The following is a 25,536-nucleotide window of genomic DNA, read 5'->3' on the forward strand; positions in this document are numbered from 1 at the left end:
AACAAACAAATAACCGAAACGGGGGAAGAAATAGATAATGATATTCCTTACATGCAATTAATTCATTATACATTCACTTTCTCTGTAGGTAATAAACTGACCAGACGTCCTTTAATAGGATAAAGGACTCTTGAAACGTAATGACTAATGAGGAACAAGCTTCTGTTTGGAGGCATGCGATTAATTATGGGTAATAGTATAGTAGGGAAAAGGAGGAGGTGATGACAAGTATAATACTATGTTGTTTGTTTATCTATTTTATTTTAGTGTGGTTAAGTTAATTGTTTATTTTTTTACATTAGGAATGTTTTTAATGAGCAATTTGATCTTCTATACTTAATTTGGTTTACTTGACATTTAATCATTGGCCCTCTTTCTTTTCTTAGTTTTTATGTCAAAACCAAAGATAAACAAATTATCGGAACATGGAAGGAGTACTCCGTAGCAGAATGAATGCTGGCATTGATAGATAGTACGCACGAGGGGTGGTGGCTTAGTCCATGCGTGTCTAGTCCCTACAACCAACCCTACAAACCTCCCAATTCCTACCCCTCTCTTTCGTCTCTCTTACACACACGCACTTGCATGGCCTTATGTTCTTGTAGGTTTCACTATTAATTCTACCTTCACCAAACGCAATTAATTAGTTTATAATTTGTGTTTTCTTGTTTTCATCCTCTGTAGTTCTGTCTAACCATCAATTATTTAAGTATCTACTAGAACTTGGTTTAAACTTGAAAGTGTGTAAGACATACTCGTATACCGTTATATAAGAACTTGTTGGGAGATCTGTATTTCATATTGTAAATCAATGGTACATATATAAGTTTGAGTCTATTATAAATACGTAAATCAGTGGTGCCTAACTCCCCTCTTCTAATAGATCTGACATTCTTACTACCTCCCTTACCCAAATAATAAATAAATTTTCGTTAGACTCTTGCTTATGCGGTTATGCCTCCCTTTTTTATCTTTCTTATCGCCCCCTTCCTTTTCGGTTGACCTAGTTTGGTTATGGGATTTGCCTACCCTTCCAAGAATTAAAATATTAATTTGGTTAGCGTGGTAGGATAAGCTTCCTCCCAATCTTACATTTTCAAGAGAACCATTATCCCTTCTTCTTCTTGCACCCTTTGCTTGAGCCCCTCTCTTCATGAATCAGCCCTTCATATCCTTCGGTATCGTAGTCTCGCTTCTGAGATGTGGTCTCACTTCAAAGTGAATCAATTCTTCTATTCCCATGACCTCTAACATTGGATCCATACAAATTTCACTTCTTTTGATCTTTCGTGGACCACCCTTTTCACTTTTACCATCTGACGCCTTTGAAGGAGAAGGTGTGATCTCATTTCTCTCCTTCTTCCCCCATCCCTTCTTCTCGTTTGTTCAATACCATTTCGTCCCAAGCTTCTTCTTGGGTCGCTGCTAATTTTCGTGCCCCAGAACCCTCCCCCATTGTTCCTTGTTAGCCCTTCCGCCTTGCGCTACTCGAGTAGCTAGGCCTTTCCACCACATAATTGGCTTAAGGTCATTGTTGATGCAGATTTTTCCTCCTTTTTTTCTTTTGCTAGTATTGGGTGGTTGTTAGGAATAGCTTTGGCCCTTGTGTTCGGGATGGTCTACCCGCTTGGTTACCCCAAATCCATTCATTTGTGAAGTGCTCAGATTAAAGAAGGGTTGGGTCTTTCTTGTGAATGGTACGCGATTAGAGAAGGGTTGGGTCTTTCTAGTAAATGGTACGCGTTTAAGGCTCGTACAGACCATGCCATTGTGCTGACCAGATAAGATATTGTTTGGACGAATAAAAAGGGGAGCATGTAAAGATATGACCATGCAGACCATATCCCTCTGAGTTTAGTGTTTGGACATCGCTAATCGTTGTACAATATCGGGAATATATTCAGGCTCGCCATTGGAGCCAACTAATGTCAACTGCCTCCGACCAATTCGGATGTAAGGAACGAAACATAAGGAATTGCCACGTTTTTCAACCATGTCAGTACAAGTATATCGTATATAAATATTCTTTTATACTTTAACCAAGGAGGGTAACTAATCCTCCACTCTCTCAGGTATTTCACTTTATCTCTCTACAATTGATCGACACGAATAACTCCTCATGAGGGACTCACTTTTCAAACGAGAGGCATACTCCATCAGAGGGAGTTTACAAAGGTGGTCGGGGGATAGATTGGTATATTAGATGCAGAGAAATTTGGTACGCAAGTGTAGCACAAGTTCCGTGAAGGGATACGTGGACAATTAGTGAGACACCTAATGTGTCGGTTAAAGGGAGGTTATTAAGATTTGGTGATGTTAAGGGTGTCTAGAAGTTGGAGCTACAGGCTACGGGGAGTTCTCAATAGAAATTAAGGTCCGAGTTAAGATGGGTTTGAGAGGGGGAGGAGCATTAAATCTCATGTTCGACATCAGTAAAGATGGAAGATTATATTTATAAATATCCATATCTCTGTGGACATGGCCCACCTGCAGGTCCGGTTCGATCTGCGGACGTGCAGCGGTCTTTTTGAAAGCCACGCTCGGCGGCGTAAAGGTGCTTTCGACCGGATCGTTTTTAGATCGGTCGGTTTCGTCTCGGTAAGGGTCTCGAAACGATTAGAGATGTTCGGAGTCGCCACCAAGCATTTGTGGGATGCCTGGAACCCGTTCGAATTCCACTTTATACCTCGGTCAAATCGAAGCACAAAGCAGCGTTTTGACATAGGTACTAAAGATAAGGAAATCGTCCCTCTTTAGCATCCTATCTCTAGAATGACTCTCGTACGCCCTGGATAAGGTCGTCCACTATCCAAAGTTTCTGAGTAAGAGGTGAAGGTACGTATTGGGAAGCCCTTTAATCAGACACCCAATCCCGCCCGCGTTTAGCAGCCTCTACTGATCGATCTTGGTTGGTTGAATGCAAAAGTTGATAAAACGGTTTAAATGCATGAATGCGCATCCAATGATTTAAACCTAACATGGAGAGCTTTCTAAGTCGGTTGATTTAATCCAAGTATCAAGTATAAGATGTCGAGTTGGATTAATGATTGATTTGCATGCAAGACGGAAATTAAACATCCATTTACCGTATTAGGTTTAAGGTGCATAACATGATCCATTTGTCTTAGTAAGGCATTTTGCAAATATGATTTGAATAGTCATCTGATCCGTCCTATATCCGGGTTAACCTAATGCTGGAAGGGAACAGGCCCTGTACCAGACGACTATAAGTGGCGCGAGCCAGCCGGCGGTGTAAGGAGCCTCCTTCTGGTTTTGAAAATGAGAAAGAAAAGGCCTGCTTGAGGCGCGGGTTAGCCAACGGCTATATGCCGTGTTCTGACTGTTTAGAAAACGTTATGAAACGTGTTAAAAGTGGGTATTTGAACCCGGTTTGATTTTGAAAGGGTCGTTTAGACCGCATTTGTCGATTTGAAGAACTTGGACTCGAATAATCATCATTATTTGATAATATTCGATGTCGGGCTCGATTTTGACAAGCTTGACATAAATAGTTTTGAAAATGATTATGGACTAATTGTTTTAAGTCCATTTTGAATGTAATTAGTCGGTACTCATCATCGTACCCGGGTTAAAATCCGGCATGGTATATAGAACCAAGGATGATTTCGTGTTGGTGACTAATGTATTTGTTTGAAAATGTAAAGAAATGAAATAAAAGGCTTTAAAATACCTTCTAAATGTCGTTAACCAAATATTATCACCGAAACACGGATTTAACCGTCATGGTACGAAGAACCAAGGGTGAAAAATGCTTTATGGTTAAAACATGTGAAATGAAACAAAAGGATTTCAAAAATATTTGAAATGGTAAAAACCGATTACAAATATGAAAAATGGGTTAAGGGAAATGACGAGAACAAACACGGTTGATCTCTGGTCTGAGTACCCCATTTAGGCGCAAGCCAGTTGGCGACCTAAGGGGCTTCTGCCTCAGACCAAAAATCAGTTTTGGCTCGTTTATTCCATGTTTTGGTTCATGTTATGCATGTTTTAGCATGTTAAAGTCATGAAACAAATGAAAACATAATAAAAGAGGATTTTTACACCCTCATACTTACATGTTTGGTTATGGCGAGTGTCCGACGTAAGTGTAACAACTTGTTTGATCGGAAAAAACTCGGTTTAAAACCGTTTTGGTAAGTAAAAGGGTGTTTTAAAAGTTTAGTGATGGTGTAGTGGTCAAAGTGGTCGGACAAGTGGTTTAATGCACGATGACGGTACCAAACAATGTGTAAGGCTTGTGTTTACAATCGGTAGGTCGTAAACACGCGTCGGATTGTGACTTTAGAAGTCGAGTCGAGAATTTTAAGAGAGAAAAGAGGGGGCGGACACTCGCGTAAATCTCAAATGGGTGGCATTTGAGGGGTATTTATAGGAGAATGAGTGGTTGTGTGAGTTTTGAGCGACGTGGCCACCTGGGCTGCTCAAAGAGGCGCGAGCCACGTCGCGGCACTTCGAGTCGTGTTGTCACTATCACAACAAACACAATCATGATTTGTTTTATCCTAGGTTTTGTAGTCATATGTTTGGTATTTGACCAACATGAATCCGGGAAAACTTAGTATAGAAGGCTTGAGATATTTTTGGTTTTTGTGTTTGACTCGGTTTGACTCGTTGTTGGAGTCGGGATTTGAATTTTCGAGTCGGTTTTTTGGTCCGGTGTCGGTTTTGACTCTATTTAGTATCATTGCGACCCCGTCGTCGTGCATTAAACACTCCAGGTATTATTGAAATGTTTTGTTTTCGAAATCGTTTTATGTTTTCCGACGTAAAGTTGTACACAAACTGTCGATCAAACGCTGCGATCCCAAAATATGTTGTAGTCCGATAATCATCGGGTGTTTGTTGGAGTCTCAGCAGATACTGGGTATCTACAATCTCTAATAGTACGAGGCCTTTAGAATTGAGTCTAAGAGTAAATCCGTGACGGCTTTACTCAAAATGGACAATATTATATTACTATGCATCATATATACCAACCCAACAGAGACCCAACAAAAAGTATCGACGCTAATTACAATTACTTATTTTTGTATTATATTTGGAGGAAAGTTGTGGTTGCGTGGGGGACAAGTATTTTTTGGACCAAAGAGGATTTGGAAATTGAAATATATGTGTTGCATTACTGGCTTGTTTAGTCCTTACATGTAATTGTCATTACACAAATTCTCATTATATATATGGGAGATATCCGTCTATAGTTTATAAATGGGTTAAATATTCATTTACTTTAAGTATAAGATAAGCAACAAGTTGTATGATGATGAGGTAAAAAAAAATCACCACTTTAAATATATTTGACCCGTATTTTTCTTTAGACGGATATATACTTCTATAGTGAGACTAGCAGTTATCATTAATCAAGGTGCGAATCAAGACAGTATCGGTTTTAATTTACACCCTAAACCATATCCATTTCTATTCATTTTTTGGATCTCTAGGCAAACCAAAATTTTTTTTAATTGACATAGTTGTATTATCTCTAAAGCATGATGTCTTCCAGCCGTACATGCACAGATGTACTAGCTAGTACTGTATCAATAGAATGTTTGATATTATTTTTATTCTTTAATTGTCGGTTGCCAATTTGTGTTCATTATTAGGGCCAATGACATTTTAGCTGAGTTTAAAGCTTTTGTGAATTCACAATTTCTTATGCCTACTCCTCCTTTAAATGTAAGGAGGACGTCCCGCCAGAAAATGTAAATATTTTCCCTAAGAATTTTCTTGTTTTGTGTTTTCAATGAAGTCTCTAATGTCTTCTCAAATCCGGGGGTTAAGTATCTAAACCGAAATTAAGTTGAAAACGATACTTCCTCCATTTCAATCCGAGGGTCATGTATCTCAAATCCGAGGGTCAAGTATTTACAATTCTTGAGACTTGAGAGTGTGTATTAGCGACGAAATCTCATGGATGCATGTATATGACAATGTAGTGTTCCTTCTTTTGTAGTAGGGAAAGATGGTGTTGAGAATCTCTAATGTTCAGAAAATTGGTTGTATAATTGTATTAGGCATATAATATCAGTTTGATATTATATGGGTATATTCATATCTTTTGGTTATTGTAATCCCGATTTTATCGGGATATTTCCTAACTAATTAGGTTGCATTGATATCTTGTAAACCCTATATAAGGGCATGCCATTGAATGAATAAACAACAACAATGATTTACCACAATATACACTCATACGTTTAACATGGTATCAGTGTTCTATCCCCAACCCTAATCCACTCTTCCGCCTTCTTCATCGTCCTCTGCGATGACCAACACATCAGTAATCACCTCTTCGGGTGAACCCAAAAAACTCGACCCACTTTCTCCATTGTCTCTTGTTTATCAGGAGGGACCCGGTCAGTCCATCACACATGTCCATCTTCGCAGCGATAATTATGAAGATTGGAGTCGTTCTATGCGTACCTCTCTAAAATCTCGCCGCAAATACAGTTTTTGTGATGGGTCGATTACCAAACCCACGGATGACTTTCTTCTTCAACAATGGGAAGTCGTCCACTGTACAATCGTTCAATGGATAATGAATTTCGTCGACGACGCCGTCAAACCCTCTGTTTCTCATACAGAAAATGCCCGAGATTTATGGCTTGATTTAGAGGAACAGTTTCGCGTTGTCGATGGCTCCCGAATTCATGCCCTCAAGGCACAACTTCATGACTGCCGTCAAACAAAGGGTATGTCTGTTACCTCTTATTTTGGTGATTTAAAAGTTTTGTGGGATGCAATTTCTACTGTCGAACCTCCGTTTGCTTGCAAATGTGGACATTGCACCTGTGACATTGCTAAACAGGCCCTTGCTCGTCAAGATTCCGAGAAGGTTCACAAGTTTTTGATGGGTTTGTATTCGACTCTTTATCGCACAATTCGTTCTCAACAGTTGGCGCTTGATCCGCTTCCTTCTTTGAACCGTCTTTATCATCTGGTTCTTCAAGAGGAGCGCCATCTCTCGCCTACTGCTGCTGCTGCTGTCGAAGAGCCATCAGATGTTATGGCATTTGCTGTGCATCGTGAACCATCCACCCCTGCTGCACAAACTGCCTCTGCCTTTGCTCCCGATCGGCGTGCATTACGGGACCTTGAACGGCAGGAAAGACGCAAGTTCTTTTGTACCCACTGCAAGTCTAATGGCCACGAGGTCTCCTCCTGCTTCATCAAAACTCAGAAATTTCCTGATTGGTGGGGGGACCGTCCTCGCACTCTTGACGAACTGACTACTAAACGTCAATCTCGCACACCAGCTCGCGCTAATTTTTTTGGTTCTGATGCCGTTTCATCCACGCCTCAGGACCGTCTTAGTGGTATGTCTCCTCATTGGTTAATTGATACAGGAGCTTCGCATCATGTAACCGGAGATGAAACGTGGTTGGCTGACCCTTACCCAATCCCTCCTTATCCGGTTACACTTCCAAACAGGCTGCGTGTTTCGGGTAATATGGCCGGGACGGTTCGATTAAATGACTTCTTAATTTTGCGCAATGTCTTATATGTTCCTAGTTTAACTTGCAATTTGCTATCGGTTTCTCAATTACTCGCTGCCACTAATTGTGTAATTAGTTTTACTAATTCCTCTTGCCATATTCAGGACCGTTCTTTGAAGACGAGGATTAGAGTCGGTGAGCTACGGGACGGTCTTTACTTGCTGCGTGCGGTGGTCAAGCCAACTATTAATCAGGTGAGCGCTGATTCTTTTGAGTTGTGGCATCGGCGTCTTGGACATCCGTCTAATCAAATAGTTAAATTGATCTCTTGCGTTACTTCTTCTCATTCAACTTCCAACACTATTTGTGAAATTTGTCATGAAGCGAAACATTATCGCAGTAGTTTTAATTTGAATGATAATAAGGCATCTACGATTTTTGAATTGATTCACTATGATTTGTGGGGGCCTTATCGTACTCCTTCTTCTTGCGGGGAAAAATATTTTTTAACAATTGTCGATGATTGCTCGCGAACAGTTTGGGTTTATTTGCTTATCGATAAGACGGAAGTCACTTATATGTTTAAAAGTTTTTTAGCTATGGTGAAGACTCAATTTTCTGCCACTGTCAAAATTGTGCAATCGGATAATGGGACGGAATTTTTTCATATAGCTTACTTTCTTCGGTCAAATGGAATTATTTTTTCGCACTTCTTGCGTCGACACGCCTCAACAAAATGGTCGTGTCGAACGCAAGCATCACCACATACTTAATGTTGCCCGAGCTTTACTCTTTCAGGCGCATCTTCCTATTTCTTTTTGGGGGGAACGTATCCTAACTGCTGCATATTTAATTAATCGTACTCCTTCTCAATTGTTACAAAATAAGACACCCTATGAACATTTATTTGGGTCCGTACCAGTTTATACCCATATTCGCACATTGGGTTGTCTGTGTTTTGCCCACAATTTACGAAGCAAGGGTGACAAATTTGCAAAGCGAAGTCGAAAATGTCTTTTTCTTGGCTACCCACATAATAAAAAGGGATGGAATGTACTTGATCTTACCACTCGAGAAATCTTTGTAAGTAGGGATGTTTAGTTTTATGAGCATAGTTTCCCTTATGCTCCTGCTACTACGTCCCCTGATCCACCCGTCACTGACTCCGCTGCCCCTCACATTGACCACGACTAACCCGAGCATGAAACGGTTGAGGTTGTGGACACCGTTACCAACGAGCAGCCCGCCAATGCTGACAATGAACAGGCCGCTACTAGTGACACTGAGCAGGCCGAAACAATCGATAGCGAGTAGGCCACTGATGATAATGAACAGCCTGTTTCTAATTCTTCTACTGCCGACAATGGACTCGGGACTGATTCTGGCGAGGCTCCTGTCATGGGCCGTGGTCACAGACCTAAAATTCCGTCTACTCGTCTTCGTGGGTTTGTAGTTGGCACCACCGCAGGCACGTCCTCTGATTCTGACTCCTCACCCGACTCCCCTCGCTCTTCAGGTACTCCCTATGATCTTGCTAATTATCTTACTTGTACTAATTTTTCTCGCAACCATCGAGTCTTCCTTGCAGATATTTCTAACGGGGTTGAGCCCCCTAGTTTCCGCGTTGCCATTAATGACCCACGGTGGTGTAAGGCCATGGAAGCCGAAATTACAGCACTTGAAAACAATGGTACATGGGAACTAGCTGATCTTCCGTCTGATAAGAAGGCTCTTGGTTGTCGCTGGGTTTACAAAATCAAATACAAGTCTGATGGTAGTATTGAACGGTATAAAGGTCGGCTAGTCATCTTTGGCAATCATCAGGTCGAAGGTATTGATTATGGTGAGACTTTCGCGCCTGTTATAAAAATGGTCACTATCCGTACTTTCTTATCTGTCGCTGCTGTTAAGAACTGGGAACTTCATCAGATGGACGTGCATAATGCTTTTTTGCACGGCGATCTCGACGAAGAAGTTTATATGAAACTTCCCCCGGGATTTAGCAAGGGTAAGGAGGGCAAGGTCTGTCGATTGCGCAAATCTCTTTATGGGCTCCGTCAGGCCCCGCGTTGTTGGTTTGCTAAATTAACAGCTGCTTTGCGGAAATATGGTTTCACCCAGTCTTATTATGATTATTCTCTCTTCAGCTATGTCACTACCAAGGTCTGTATTCATGTCTTAGTTTATGTGGACGACCTTGTTATTACCGGGAATGATTCCGTCACTATTTCTAATTTCAAAACATACCTGGGTCAATGCTTTCATATGAAGGACTTGGGTCTTTTGAAGTATTTTTTGGGCATTGAAGTTGCCCATAACAAAGAGGGTATTTTCTTAAATCAGCGAAAATATGCTCTCGACATCATTTCTCAAACTGGTCTATTGGGTGCTAAGCCCGCTCCCACTCCTATTGAGCAGCATTATAAACTCGGAGTGGCAACAAATGACTTTCTAGCGGACTCTGAGTCCTATCGCAGACTCGTTGGGCGATTGGTTTATTTAGCTGTGACGAGGCCTGACTTGTCCTACGTTGTGCACATCCTCTCGCGCTATTTAAGCAAACCCCGGAAGTCTCATATGGAAGCTGCGCTTCGAGTGGTCCGGTATCTTAAAGGTCGTCCCGGGCAAGGCATCCTATTGCGTTCTAATAGTGAACTCGTGGTTAATGGGTGGTGTGACTCAGATTGGGGCGGTTGTCCCTCAACCCGTCGGTCTGTTTCCGGATGGGTACTTGGCTCTTCTCCTCTTTCGTAGAAGACTAAAAAACAACAAATGGTCTCTTTGTCCTCCGCGGAAGCTGAATATCGCGCCATGGCCACCATCCTTTGTGAATTAAAATGGATAAAGGGTCTTCTCGCCAGCCTAGGAGTCTCATTTTCTAGTCCCATTAACGTCTTCTCGGACAGTCAGTCGGCCATTCAGCTTGCCCAAAATCCCGTCTTTCATGAGCGCACGAAGCACATTGAGATTGATTGCCATTTCATTCGTGACGCAATTGTCGAAGGTCTCATCACGCCTTCTCATGTCTCGACTCACCAACAAATTGCGGATATTTTTACTAAGGCCTTAGGCTTGGTCCAATTTGATTTCCTTCTTCGCAAACTGGGCGTTCTCGATTTACACGCTCCAGTTTGAGAGGGGTATTAGGCATATAATATCAGTTTGATATTATGTGGGTATATTCATATCTTTTGGTTATTGTAATCCCGATTTTATCGGGATATTTCCTAAATAATTAGGTTGCATTGATATCTTGTAAACCCTATATAAGGGCATGCCATTGAATGAATAAATAACAATGTTTTACCACAATATACTCTCATACGTTTAACAAATTGAATTATCAAATTAGCCAATTCTGATTAGAGTAAAACATTTGTACAAACATGCTCAGTTAATACTCCTACATCTCTATATATAAAATCCCATTACTCTATTAAAAAAATACTACGCCCTCATTGTGATCATCCAAATCTTGTGTTAGTTAAAATCCCAACACAAACTAGTGCTAAAGATACTCAGTCCGTAGCGCATAATCATATGATCGCACAAAGCTTATAGGGCATTAAATTAGAGCCTAAGAAACGTTGGAAACAGTTAACTCATCATGTTCGTACGATTGTTAGTTTCTGTTCTTTTTGGTTGAAATATGTTGGATTCAATTAAATAGAGTTAAGTTAAATTGAATTAAATTAAAGAGATACCTCTATTTTAAGTAAGAATCTGTGGTGATCCGATGTAGTTATTTTATTGTCTTAATTTACGGTGTTTTTAAAATAAGTTGTTCCGGGTCTAATTCCAGAGCAGTATTGTTTACCACGTAAGCTTGGTGAATGGATGTCCTTCCTTGCTTTTACTCTTCCTTTCGGTCTCTCCTGAAACGATGAACAAACTGAGGGCTCGGCTGGTCACCGAGCGTACTCACTCCGACGCTCAAGTCAGTGAACTTAAAGGGATTAAGTTGTATGTTACTTGACAAAGTATATTGTAGAGAGATAAGAGAGTTTATACCAGATGAATAGTGAGTTTTAGGTTAGATTGTGGATCCCCTTCTCAATGAGAGAAGTGGAGTATTTATAGACTTTCACCTTTTGTCACGTAGTGGCCAAGTGGCTAGCAGGTGAAAAGACTGTTCTACCCTCGGCCGAGGGGCCCATGGCAGGCCGGCTGACTCCATGCCGAGGGGTCTTGGATATGAGTACGCGGATATGTGTCCCGGCTGGCTGATTGCCCAGCCGAGACCCAAGTGACCGGCCGACAGGCTGCGTCGGTTAGGCGGTCTAACATGTTGACTTGTTGTCTCTTGATCCTTCACCTTGCTCAATATGTTGACTCGGTCAGGGGGTGCAGAATATGCCCCATCATAAGTGCATTTGACCATATGAGTCAAATGCCATTTGTATAAGAATCTTTTTTACGACTGCCAAAAAAAAAAAGTAAGAATTTGTGCTTCTATGGATACCACCACCAGCACTATACAATACACTGTCTTTTATTCAAGTCGTAGTAGTTTTTCTTTGAAAAAACACACGACTTTTACAAAATTCTTTTACAAATGAGATTTTACTTTATAATTGATAGATGAACCATCTGAATCAAAATTTTAAGGTGATGCTTGTGGTCCAACTATTATATTTATTCCTATTACGTCCCTTCACTCGAATACACATTGGGCTTATGCACATTGGGCTTGAAGAGTGGTTAGTGCACAGGCTCTCCCAAATTCCACTTCGTTAGTCCATGCCGAGGGGTCTTGGATATGAGTACGCGGATATGTTTCCCGGATGGCTGATTGCCCAGCCGAGACCCAAGTGACCGGCCGACAGGCTGCGTCGGTTAGGCGGTCTAACATGTTGACTTGCTGTCTCTTGATCCTTGACCTTGCTCAATATGTTGACTCGGTCAGGGGGTGCAGAATATGCCCCATCAATTTGCCCCCAGCGTAGTCTATGCCGTGGTATGGACCTTCGATGAGTGTTGAGCGTATTCTGCGCAAGTTGAATTTTCTTCCCCGGCTTCCTCTTCCTCGGCTTGATTCTGTTCAGGCCGTACCATATCCCCCCTCCACATGGATGTGTAATGGACATCAAATGTGGAAAAGAAGATGTCGCTGGCCGGCGGGTCCAAGGTTAAGAGTGCCGGATGCGTTGATTGCCCCCGGCCGGTGCTGCCAAGCTTGGTTGATCAGCTGGCCGTTTGGCAAGTAGATAACAAGGAGCGTGTTGAAGAAGATACGTCGATTGGCATTCTGCCAAGTAGCGTGTCAAAGAAGATTGGTAACTGTTGTGACGATTGACATTCCGTGGCTGCATGCTTGACATGTGTCTCGTTGTTGATTGGTTGACGCTTCATGGGCTTTGCCCTGATTGGTCGGATTGAGTGGGCTTTGCCCTATAAATAGGAGAGTTAGCCCCTGAATTTGGCCTTCCAAATTCATTCTCTCAAAAAATTTTCTTCTTCTCGCTTAGTTTTCTTTGACGAAACTTCTCTCTAGTCTTCGAAGCGTTACTCGGCGTAACACTCTTCCCAAGGTAAACAAACAAATTTTTCAACTTTTAATTGTTTAAGTTTTTGTTGTGAACATGTCTTCTGCTGATGCCGGACCTAGTAATCCTGCGTCGGGGGGTTCCCCGTCGCGCCTTGATGAGGAGGAGGCACTGGCCGCCATCCCGATAAGGTCTGGGGGCCCTAGGTCTCCTTCTCCTGAGGTTGATGATCGGTATTTGGGTGGTTTCTCGGACGATGACGATGGTGATGATGACGGTGATGATGACGGTGATGATGAGGAAAGGACTCATCCTGATGAGGAGAGGCCGCAAATCCTGGACCACGGCGACGCCTGTAAGATCGGCCATGATCGTGCTCGGACCCATAAGTTCGCCAGTTGTTCTGGTCCTGACTTTTTCGAACATTATTTCTCCTTTGGCAGGGAGTATAAGATTGTTATTCCTAGAGAGGGTCAGGCCGTCTGTTGCCCTCCCCCGGGTTGTATCGGTGTATACATGAGACATCTGGAGTATGGGCTCCGGTTTCCTCTCAATGTATACCTTGCTGCCATAATTAAGGCAATGAACGTCGCTGTGGCGCAGCTGCATCCGTTGGCCATCAGGACGCTTGTTGGCTTTGTGTGGCTATGTCAGTTTAAGGGGGAGGCCCCAACGGTGAACCTATTCAGCCGGCTTCATCACCATCGGCTGAATGTCCAAGGTGGTAGGGGGTGGTATAGCATACAGACCGAGCCAGGTTATCTCACCGTCCCCAAGCTCACTTCCTGCAAGGACTGGAAGAAACGGTGGGTATATGTTAAGGTTCCAGGGGATTATCCACTGCCTCGGTCCTTCCAGCACCAAGTCAATTTACGGTGCGAGAGCAAAGGGGAGCGTGAGAAATGTCTCCCGGGGCAAGCTTAAGATGGACACCTTGAAGGTCCCTCTTAATGCGGACGAACGGCGGGCAATGAAGTTGTTTGAGACGGAGAAGGATGGGACGCCGAAGGGATGGATGCCCCCGACGCAGATCATTCTTCAAGATGAGCCGCTCTGCCACGTCGGCCTCATACCGGCCCTAGCACAGGGTGAGTGGGGTCGGTGTGAGGCCCATCGCTGCTTTGAATGTTTTTGTTTTTTGAACTTTGATTTATTTCTTTTGTTTAACTCTTGCTTCGTTTCTTTTACAAACCGTTTTGGCCCGGATCTGTCTGAGGAAATCCTCTTGAAGATGGGACTTGACAAAGACAAGAACGTTGTTGAGATGCATCCGAAGGCCGATGCACGCGATCGCAGACCGGCGCCAAACGACCTTATGGACCAGCAGTTGAAGGGCCTAGATACGACGACGGCCCAGGCGAAGCTTGCCGGTAACATACCGCGCCGAACGCGAAAAACAAAGTCTTCGGCGGCGACGGCGTCAACATCAGTTCCACCTCCAATCCCTTCAGTCCAAAAGGAGACGATGGAGATCGTTGATATTACCGAGGAGGAGGAGGTCACCTTGGCAGAGGAATTTCCTCTCTTACGCAAGAGAAAAGAGACTGCTGCTGCCGCTGCTGCTGATGCTACTACTGCTGCTACTGCTGCCGAGGCCGGCAAAGAAATGGGTCCTCCGGCCAAGAAGGCCAAGCCTGGTATAGATCTATCCTGTGGCTCAGACTTAGCCGGTTCATTAGGCATTCCTGATGACAGGCTCTCTGGTATGTCCATGAATGTTGACATGGATGCTTTGATTGAATTTTTTGTAGATCAACCGCCGCCGTCTCTCGGACACACCTGTTGAACGGCGTCCGAGAAGCGACCGCGCAGGACGGGTGGTAAAGATGCCACCGTCGTCTCCTCCTTCCCGAAGCCTACCCCCGCCCGCTTGATTAGGTCGGAGGGCCTAAGTTTGTCCAGGATCTTTGGCGAAGTGGGCGATGTGGCGGTGCTCATATTATGGAGCAAGAGAAGGTCATGGCTGGTTGCCCTACGCCTTGATCGGCTCGGGCTTGAGCTCATTTCTTTGCGAAGAAGGAAGCCGAGAGGGCCAAGGCCGAGGCCGAAAAGGCGATCCATGCCGAGCGAAAACTTAGGGAGGACGCTCGAAAGGCGGTCCTGGCCGAGAGAGCTAAGGTTGAGGCCTGCGGGGGTCAAGCCGCTAAGCTGTTGGAGGAGCGTCACAATCTTCAGGCCGTCGTCGACTTCACTGCTAAGAAGAGGGACGAATGGAAGTCTATGTTTAAGGCCTAGGGGAAGGTGGTTTGGAATACGAGGGCTATCATCGCCCAGAGGGAGTTGGACATTGAGACGCTCCAAAGCAAGATTCTTCCTAACATGTGCGCCCAATCTAGGGACTCGGCCAAAGAAGCCGCCGGGAAGTGATCGGGGAGCTCTTTCTCTGAAGGCTCCTTCCCGTGGGAGAGATTTGACGAGCCGCTTGATGACAAGCTTGATGCTAAGGAGAAGGCCGCGGAGGCGAAGGCCGCTGAGGAGGCAAAGGTGAAGAAGGAGGAGGAGGAGGCTGCGGAGAAGGCGGCCGGGGATGCCAAGGCGAAGGAGGCCAAAGAAGAGGCCGAGAGGTTAAGGGCACGTGAAGTCTGCGGATCTCCTTCGGGTCGCCTATCAAAGATGATCTTCTTTGCGGCTACCGGTGGTGAGCAAAGACTGGGCATAGGGAGACAAAGGCGTTACGGACTCACCCAAAGCATCTCGGATAGCTTTATTTGTTCGGGGCCAACTATTGAGCCTTTCCTCCCCGCCATCTTTTGGCACTTCAAAGTTTTATGTCGTACCTTTTTCTTTGTTACTTCTTTTTTGTAAACTTTGGTAGGTAGTGTTTAGGCTATCCCAATGGGGACTACGTCGTCCGCATTCTCCTTACTTGTAATCATTTTCAATAAAGCTTGTTTATTGGCCTCGGCTTGGCCGGGCTTTGATCACAATTCTTCACTTGTCTTCTTACGTTATTAATTGAGCGCTTTTTCGTTTTTACCTTCGGCCTGGCCGAGGCGGTTAGAACGCGTATCTCAACCGTGCTTAACGTTTTTTTTTTTTAAACATGTGAACATGTTAGCGTATCGACCGTTATGTCCCCTGCCAGGTCTTCGGTTGGCCGAGGCGGCTAGAGGTTACGGCTCGACAGCGTTCGATCTGAGACATATTGATCGCTTCCTCTGCCGGGCCTTCGGTTGGCCGAGGCGGCTAGAATTGCGTCTCAACTGTACTTATACGTTCCTAAGGCATGTTGGTCGTTTTCGCGAGTATCAAGCTATTTGGTAGTGATCGCTAGTGGCGTCTACTTCTTGGGGTGATCGCCGGCTTGCACCGTGGCGTCTACCTCGATATGACTACGGGGGGGGGGGAATAAACACTTTGATGGAAAACTTGGATGATTCTTCATTAGATATAAACACGCTTTGGGGTGCCAACAACGATTTTGGACACCTCCGCCGCTATACAAAGTATTTCCCGAGGTTGTCGGTGTTCCAATGGATCATCAAAGGCACACCCTCCATGTCCGTCGCCCGGTATGTACCCGGCCTCATTTCTTCAACCACTTTGTAAGGACCCTCCCAGTTGGTCGTCAATTTACCATGAATGTTTCCTTTGTTGGTGGCGGCCGACTTTCTTAGGACTAGATCCCCTACTTTTAAGTCCCTTTTGTGGACTCTTTGGTTGTAGGCTCTTCTCATTCGGTTTTGGTATCTTTTTGCCAAGTTGAGGCGTCTTTGTATCTCGGCCTTTTCGACCAAGTCTAGGGAGGTTCTCGGACCTTCCTCATTTTCAATAGGGTTAAAGGTGGCCGTTCGAATGTCGCACCGCCGCTTCAATTGGCGGGGCGCTTCGGACCGTAGACTAAGTGGAATGGACTGTACCCGTTGCTTCTTTCTCCGTGGTTCGAAGGGACCACAGACGCCGGTAGTTCATCAGCCCATTTTCCCTTTAGGTCTTCAACTTTCTTCTTCAAACTGTTGAGGATTGTTTTATTGGTCGCCTCCTTTGTCCGTTGCTCGTGGGTGGACGGAGGAGTATGCAAATTTGATACCAAGTTCTTCCAACCAGTTCATTATTGTGTCACTCCAAAACTCTCGGCCGTGGTCAAATACCATGACTTGGGGTAACCCAAAACGAGTTATGACATTTTCCCCGATTACCTTTCTTACGCCGCCGTCGTCTTGGCGATCTTGCGGCGCCTTCAACCCATTTGGTGAAGTAGTCAACGGCGACAATCAAGTACTTTCTTCCTCCAGATGCCGTTGGAAATGGCCCTAGTAGATCCATCCCCCACTGTGCAAAAGGAAGGGGACTAAGTACCTTGCAGTGCAGGTCTGGAAGGTGCATGTGTCACCGGAGCATGCATTTGACAGTTGTTGCACTTTTTGGTTTTGGCTCTGGAATCTTCAAGCATGGTGGGCCAGAAGTAGCCGGCTCGGAGAGCTTTGTGGGCTAGTGTTCTTGCCCCCATGTGATGACCACAGATGCCTTCGTGAATTTCGTCGTATTAGCTCGCGTCTACCGGGCCGACACATTTCAAGAGTGGCCTTATCACGGACCTCCTGTATAATTCTCCTTCAAAGACCAAGTACCTTGCTGCGATCCTCTTTATCTTCTGCGAGAGACTGCGATCCTCCGGTAATTCATTTGTCAGTTTATATTTCATTATCGGAGTCATCCACGTCGTCTCGGCCTCTATGTCGCCCACCATGCCGACGGTTTCAGTAATGCTTTTAGCATTCCTGATGTCCACCAGCACGGTTCGACTGACATTCTTGATGGTTGAACTGGCAAGCTTTGAGAGAGCGTCGGCTCGGTTGTTCTCAGACCTGGGAATGCATTGTATCTAGAAAGATTTCAATTTTGAAGTGTCAGCTCTTACCCTTTCCAGGTATCTTACCATCCCGTCGTCTCGAGTCTCGTACTCTCCTCTGATTTGATTAGCCACTAAGAGTGAATCTGTTTTCAAAATGATATGTTCCGCCCGGCACTCTAGCTAGCTCGACTTGATTATCACCGCCTCGTATTCGGATTCGTTGTTTGAGGCCGAGAAGGTAAATTTCAAGGCGTACTCAAACTCGTCCCGTTTGGTGATGATAAGTATGCCGGCTCTGAAATTCATTCGCCGTGGAGGACCCGTCGGTGTATACTTCCCACACTCCGGGATTTGGTTCTTCTTGATATGTGCACTCGGCCAGGAAGTGCGCAAGTGCTCGCCCCTTTATCGAGGGCATCGGATTGTATTGAATCCGGCCAGGATAGCTCTCTCGCCCATTTGATGAGCCTGCCGGATTGCTCAAATTTTTCCAATGCTTTCTCCAATGGTTGGTCGGTTAAGACCGTCACGGGATGTGCGTCGAAGTAAGGTTTCAGTTTCCTTGCGGCAACGACGACAGCAAAGGCTGCTTTTTCAATCAGTGGGTAATTTCTTTCGGCGGGCAACAATGTATGGCTGACAAAGTAGATTGGGTGTTGCTGTTTGTCTTCTTCTCTGATGATCACGGCACTGACCGTGGCCGAGGTGACTGCTATGTATCGATATAGCGTCTCCCCCCGCACCGGCCTGGACAGGGTTGGGAGAGTTTGAAGATGAGCTTTCAGTTGCCTGAAAGCTGTGCTCTAATCCTCCCCCCAGCTGAAGTCTATATTTCCCTTCAACACTTTGAAGAATGGGGTGCTCTTGTCGGTACCGAGAGAGATGAAACGGCGAGAGCCGTCATCCTCCCGGTCAACATCATAACCTCTTTTCGATTCCTCGGCTCCGCAGTCCAGATTGCTTGGACTTTTTCGGATTGGCATCAATTCCCGGCGCCGACAAGCACGCCGAGGAACTTACCCGACCAGGACACCGAAGTTGCATTTCATCGGGTTAAGTTTCATCTTGTATTTCCTTAGTGAACAAAATGTCTCGTGTAAATCGACTAAGTGCTCGCTGTCAGACTTGCTTTTTACAATAGCATCGTCGACGTAAGCCTCAATGTTTCGCCCTTTTTGATTTTGGAACACTTTGTCCACCAGTCTTGTGTTAGTTGCGCCGGCGTTCTTCAAACCGAACGGCATCATTTTATACATGTATGTGCCATTACCGGTGATGAATGCGCATTTAGGCATGTCTTCTTCGGCCATGAATACCGATGATACCCCCGAGAAGGCGTCCAGCAGCTCAAGATAGTGTAGCCTGCCGTGGCGTCGATTAAACTATCTATTCGAGGCAAGGGATAGCAATCTTTGGGGCACGCTTTATTAAGATTGGTAAAATCTACACACATCCTCCACGCCCCCGATGATTTCTTCACCATTACAACATTAGCTAACCACTCAGGATAAGTACAAGGCATGATAAAGCCCGCCGCTAGTAATTTATCTACCTCGGCTTTGATGGCCTCATCCTTCTCGGTTGAGGAGTTCCTCATCTTACGCTGACGGGCGAGCGGTGGAGAGTACGTTCGGCTTGTGAACAATTACCTCCCGGCTCACGCCCGGCATCTCGGCCGCCGAGTAAGCGAAGACGTCTTTGTTCTTCCTCGGCCCAGGTCAGGAGGGCGGCCCGAACTTTGGCTCCGGTTGACACCGAAGCGATTCGGTGCGCCCGGGTCAATTTCCACTTCTTCGGTCTCGGCTCCTTCGACCATGCCGACGGTGGCATCCATGAGGTCGCCCTCCTGTTGTAAGGATGGGCTTTTCCCCTCTCGACTTCTTCGCCACTTTGAGGATTGCATGTTGCACCCTCCGGCGAGATATCCGGACGTTGACTACTTCGTCTTTTTCGTCCTTTGAGACGAGCTTATGCGCTTCCCCTCGGTCCGAGACATACATCGGTGTCGGGCCCGGAAGGACATTTCGCATCGGCCTCGCTCGAGTGACTCGGCCTATGAGAACGTTGTAGGCGGACGAGCCGTCAATGACCACGAACTCGAGATAGGACGTTCTTAGCCGCATTCCTCTCGCCGAACATCACCGGCGGTCGATTGACCCAGGGGTACCAGTAGGCCGGGAAAAACCGTACAACGGTTGGTGCGGGGGCTCAAGTCCTCAACCTTCAGGCCGAGGTTGAGAAAGCACTCCCTGAACATGATGTTCGTGTAGGCGCCTGTGTCAATCAGGCACCTCTTGACCAGGTGGTTGGCTATGTCCAAGTGGACTACAAGTGGGTCACTGTGCGGGGCGATGACTCCCTCGTAGTCCTTCTTCCCAATAGTCATATCGGGGATGTTGGAAGCGGGGATCGCTGTTTTGGGCACAAAGTTGATGGCCTGATATAGCTCGTTCAGGTGCCGTTTGTGCCCATGAGCGGACCCACCGTTCTCGTTGCCCCCGATGACAACATGGATTACTCCTATCCGTTCAAAGACGGATTTTTTATTTGAGCCGCCGGTATTAGTCTTTTGGCCTCCGGCAACATATTTGTTGAGGCTCCCCTTCCGGATCAGCTCTTCAATGGCATTCTTCGATGCGGCGGTTGTCGATTAAGTGGACCGGTGTGGCCGTGGTACTCACAGTACTGGCTCGTGTCACCGTCCCCCCTCGCCTTGGGAGGCCTTTCCCACTTCTGATCCTCGTTCTTGCTCAGGTAGAAGACCTCGGCAGCAGATACGACCATGGGGGTGTGACCATTGTACCGCTTTTGGTAGTACGGTCCCGAACTCCCCCCGCGCCCGCCGAGTTTTGTTTCCTGGCGGACTTGTCAGACCGTGACCTATTATTGTCACGGCGTCCTTCATCCGGGTTGTCCTCCCGGCGGCTCTTATTCTCTGAGTGCCCGGCCTCGCTGTGGCCTACCCAGGTTTTGTGATAGTCCTCCACCTTTATGGCTTGGTCGGCCATCTTCCTGGCGGAGTCTAGGTTCAGGCCTCCGCACTTGATGAGCTCGTTTTTTAAGTCCCCTCTTGGGAGGCCTTTCATCAGTGCGAAGGCCGCCAGTTCGGTTGTTCAGCTCACGAATCTGCTGAACCTTGGCGTCGAACCTCTTCACATAACTTCGGAGAGACTCGCCTCCCTTCTGTTTGATAGTCAGGAGATCCGATGTCTCGACGGCCCTTCTCTTATTGCAAGAATACTGGGCCAAAAATATGTCCCTTAGGTCGCCATAACAGTATATCGACCCATTGGGTAGCCCCTTGTACCAACTTTGTGCCATTCCATGCAGGGTCGTTGGGAAGACTCGGCACCAAACCTCATCAGTCGCTCCCAGGACCGACATGTAAGACTCGAAAGCCTCGGCATGGTCGGTTGGGTCGCTTTCTCCTTTGTATGATATGGGCGGCAACTTTAGTTTAGTCGGCACCGGGACCTCTAGGACATAGGCGCTGAGGGGCTGTCTGACCACGTGTCGAATGACACGCGGCGATCGGCTCCTCGCATCCCTAGTCCGGCTCCTCTCCCCGTGGCGGGAAGGGCTTCTTCTCCGACTCTGGTGAGTCGGACTTCTTCTCCGACTCTGGTGAGTCGGACTTCTTTCACTCCTCTGGGGCAGGCCTCGTTGGGGCTGCGGCGACACTGTCCTCCCGCGAGTGCGGGAAGGACTCAGGTCTACCACTGGCACTCTGGGCTCCCCCGGCGTCTTGACATGGTCAGCTTCCTCCAATGCTCCGTTCAAGTTTCTCGGAGTCACTTTTTGGGCCCTGGTCTCCTGTGGGGGTGCCGCCGCTCTTGTCGTCGTGACAGTGTGAGTCGGCGTGCTACCCATTAGGTCCAGGAATAGCTTTAGTTTAGCTGCATCAACCACATGTCCCATGACAGTGACTTGGTCGGTGGGCAGCGGTGTTTCTGGTATTATTGGCATCCCGTACGCCGGTTGAATTACTCGGCCGGTGGGGGACTGCCCAATCCCAGAATTGTGGACGGTATCATCTTGGTAGAATTCGGTTTCGTCAGTCACAATTACTTCTTGCTGCTTTGACATTTTCTTAGCTTGTTGAGTGGGTTTTGTGTTTTTTTTTTTGTAAGGGATTTGACTAGCTTCTAGTATCTATCCCCACAGACGGCGCCAATTGTTCCGGGTCTAATTCCAGAGCAGTATTGTTTACCACGTAAGCTTGGTGAATGGATGTCCTTCCTTGCTTTTACTCTTCCTTTCGGTCTCTCCTGAAACGATGAACAAACTGAGGGCTCGGCTGGTCACCGAGCGTACTCACTCCGACGCTCAAGTCAGTGAAATTAAAGGGATTAAGTTGTATGTTACTTGACAAAGTATATTGTAGAGAGATAAGGGAGTTTATACCAGATGAATAGTGAGTTTTAGGTTAGATTGTGGATCCCCTTCTCAATGAGAGAAGTGGAGTATTTATAGACTTTCACCTTTTGTCACGTAGTGGCCAAGTGGCTAGCAGGTGAAAAGACTGTTCTACCCTCGGCCGAGGGGCCCATGGCAGGCTGGCTGACTCCATGTCGAGGGGTCTTGGATATGAGTACGCGGATATGTGTCCCGGCTGGCTGATTGCCCAGCCGAGACCCAAGTGACCGGCCGACAGGCTGCGTCGGTTAGGCGGTCTAACATGTTGACTTGTTGTCTCTTGATCCTTCACCTTGCTCAATATGTTGACTCGGTCAGGGGGTGCAGAATATGCCCCATCATAAGTGCATTTGACCATATGAGTCAAATGCCATTTGTATAAGAATCTTTTTTACGACTGCCAAAAAAAAAAAGTAAGAATTTGTGCTTCTATGGATACCACCACCAGCACTATACAATACACTGTCTTTTATTCAAGTCGTAGTAGTTTTTCTTTGAAAAAACACACGACTTTTACAAAATTCTTTTACAAATGAGATTTTACTTTATAATTGATAGATGAACCATCTGAATCAAAATTTTAAGGTGATGCTTGTGGTCCAACTATTATATTTATTCCTATTACGTCCCTTCACTCGAATACACATTGGGCTTATGCACATTGGGCTTGAAGAGTGGTTAGTGCACAGGCTCTCCCAAATTCCACTTCGTGAGTTATTGGGGTTGCCAAGAATTAAACCCGTAATATTTGATTACGCTGGCTCTAATACTATAATAGATGAACCATCTCAATCAAAACCTTAAGGTGATGGTTGAGGTTCAACTTATTACATTTATTCCTATTAATAATCGAATGAAAAATACGTGAGGATTTAGACTCGCCTTACGTAGAAGCTCATAAAATATCGTTTGAGAAGCAAAAGCGTTGGACCGGCCAACTAAAATAATTTGAAACTATTGAGTATATCCGTATATGTCACACAGATTTGGATGTTGTTGGTAATGCATTAATTAAATTAGATGATTGTAGTAGACACTTCAATAGCATTTACACAAAGGTGAGAGAATGGATATTGTGATTGAAGAGAAGAGTGTTCAATATGATGCTGACCCGGCTTGCATGAACCGGTCGGGCACCATCCTGACCAATACAGTTGTGTTCATTGCTCATCTACACTATTTCCTCCCCTTTTGGATTACATAACTACATGCCTGACAGCTATACTTGATTTTGTTTTGCACGGGATAATCTTTCCTTTGGCTTCATAGAGGCTAGGTGCATCACAAAAGAAAATGAGATTCTAAATATAAATATACAAGTTTACTATACCTTAAAGTTGTATTGAATTTCATCCATAAAACTTATAAATTTGGTGACCAAAATCGTATGCTAGGTTCCACCGTTGATGGTTATCCATGGCCTTAGACGCCCCTGTCTTCAAGGTCACCAATATCACATGGTATTGCTTAAAACGGTCAAGACTTTATCTTAAGTAAAAACGGTTTTAAATAAGAATTGGTGTATCAATATGAAGAGCAACTAAATTATGCTAGATTCAGACTATGAAACCTCTTATACGGAGTATTAATTACAATCTTTGACATACCTTAATGGCTCAAAATTACGTGATTATATTTTGTGTCTCTTTTAGATAACCCATAACTAGAGTATATTGAGTGAATTATTGTTTTATACATTTTAAAGCGGAAAGTAGCAAATAGCCCCTAAAAGTTTGGGGCTAGGTGCAATGTACCCCTAATTATTTTTATATGTGCAAATTATCCCCAAACATTTGAGTCTATGTGCAACTTGACCCACTTTTTAAATTTCTAGATTTACATCTACTATAGTCTACCACATGTTCTACCACTATCAAACAACATCCTCCACCCCAACTTTCATCTTACATTCAAGCCCTAATCATAATTCACTTAGCACAAATTTTTACTAGCTATTGAATTTTCTCAAAATATCCTTCTATATATTGGACTCTTTTGTTGAGAATAAATTGCGTTTGTCGATGATTTATGCGTTTGTGAACCACAAAGATGATGCATGTAAGATTAAGGACTTTGATTGTGTATATTTCGTCAACTTTTTAAATATCATCTTCAAATTTATAACAATATATGTAGTCAGTGGTTGATCTATGCAAAATTTTACAAGTGTTAGCCACCAACCATGCTATAGAGCATACGAGTAATATTTTTGTGCATTTTGGCCAATTTTTGTGCCAAATTTGGCTAAATGGGTTGAGTTTGAAGGTAAATCATAACTGGGTTTAATGGAGGAGGAAGAGAGTTGGGGTGGAGGATGATATTTGATGAATGGTGTAGGGATCCAACCATAGACGACCATTATTCGGTAAAATCGGCTTATCATCTGCTCAGGGACTGGGATAGGGAGAACATGAGGAGCAGCCAGAGTTTTTGCCCTTGATAAATGAATATAGAACATCAATTGGAAAACGCTCGTTCTCCCTAGGATCAAAATCTTTAAGTGGCAACTCTGCCATGACGCTCTCACGATGAAAAGCAACATTGAGAAGAGGTTCTAATGAAACAATGAGGCAAAATGTCCTTTTAGCTATAACAATGAGGCAGGATGTGGACGTTGAGCTTGTGCACGTGAGATAGGGGTGAAAGGAATGACGAGGTAATTGAGGGATAAGGGGAGAATGGTGTTCATGCTGACTTGTTGGCCTATTTGGGAGAAGAGGACCAATGTTGTGTTGCTAGATGGGGGATTCAGAAATGGCTGGACTGATGTGAGAGCTAATGTAGGGGCAGAGGAGGGCGAAGGGAGAGAGCGTTGATGTGGGTCGAAAGTTGCACCATTCGGGGGGAAGAGAGAGCATGAAGGAAGGAAGCATAGCGAGGAGCGAGACAGAACATGGGGAATAAGAAAGACCAGCGGATGGGACATATAAACTAAACGCTGGTATTATGCAGGGTACATATTTGTGGGCAAAATGTAGGTAGTGAGAATGAGGAGTAGAGTGGGAGGTGGTGGTTTAGTCAAAGGAGATGAGAGATCCTATGATGGCAGAGGCGGAGGCAATTCTTTCGGGCATGAAAGAAGCTAAGAGCGCGGGACAATCATCTCAAGATTGTTGTCGAAAGAGATTTTGTAAGAGTCGTCGCCGAATTTTATCTTGTTTATGATGATATCCTCTCGTCATGTAACTGCTTTTAATTCCGCCGAGTTTTCCATTGTTAGAAGAGAGTCAAATAGTGTAGCCCATCTTTTAGCTCATGTTAACCCGTGGCCATATAGGAGACGAATTTGCCTCAGAACATTTGTAATACCCCCTTCTTACCCGGCCAAGGTCATTAGGAAATGTTACCGTCTCGGTTTCCCGAGGCAGTGAAATCGGAATTA

General features: G+C 45.1%; 1 protein-coding gene across 1 annotated transcript; it reads left to right on the forward strand.

Annotated features, from left to right (window-relative positions):
- The first annotated feature begins 6,286 nt into the window (after positions 1 to 6,286).
- On the forward strand, positions 6,287 to 10,211 carry LOC141595383 (uncharacterized). Its single transcript, XM_074415346.1, has 3 exons — positions 6,287 to 7,435; positions 7,622 to 7,711; positions 8,793 to 10,211. Exons 1-3 carry the CDS (start codon positions 6,287 to 6,289, stop codon positions 10,209 to 10,211), a joined length of 2,658 nt encoding a protein of 885 aa, XP_074271447.1.
- Positions 10,212 to 25,536: the final 15,325 nt, after the last annotated feature.

This window comes from Silene latifolia, chromosome 8 (genome assembly GCF_048544455.1).
Source record: "Silene latifolia isolate original U9 population chromosome 8, ASM4854445v1, whole genome shotgun sequence".
NCBI classification, from domain to species: domain Eukaryota; kingdom Viridiplantae; phylum Streptophyta; class Magnoliopsida; order Caryophyllales; family Caryophyllaceae; genus Silene; species Silene latifolia.

Bases quoted from the DNA above. Each gene is read 5' to 3' on its own strand.
- LOC141595383 (XM_074415346.1), top strand. From the start codon at position 6,287: ATGACCAACACATCAGTAATCACCTCTTCGGGTGAACCCAAAAAACTC. The intron at 7,436-7,621 runs GTTACACTTCCA...TGCCATATTCAG, and splicing joins ACCCAATCCCTCCTTATCCG to GACCGTTCTTTGAAGACGAG. The intron at 7,712-8,792 runs GTGAGCGCTGAT...GATAATGAACAG, and splicing joins TCAAGCCAACTATTAATCAG to CCTGTTTCTAATTCTTCTAC.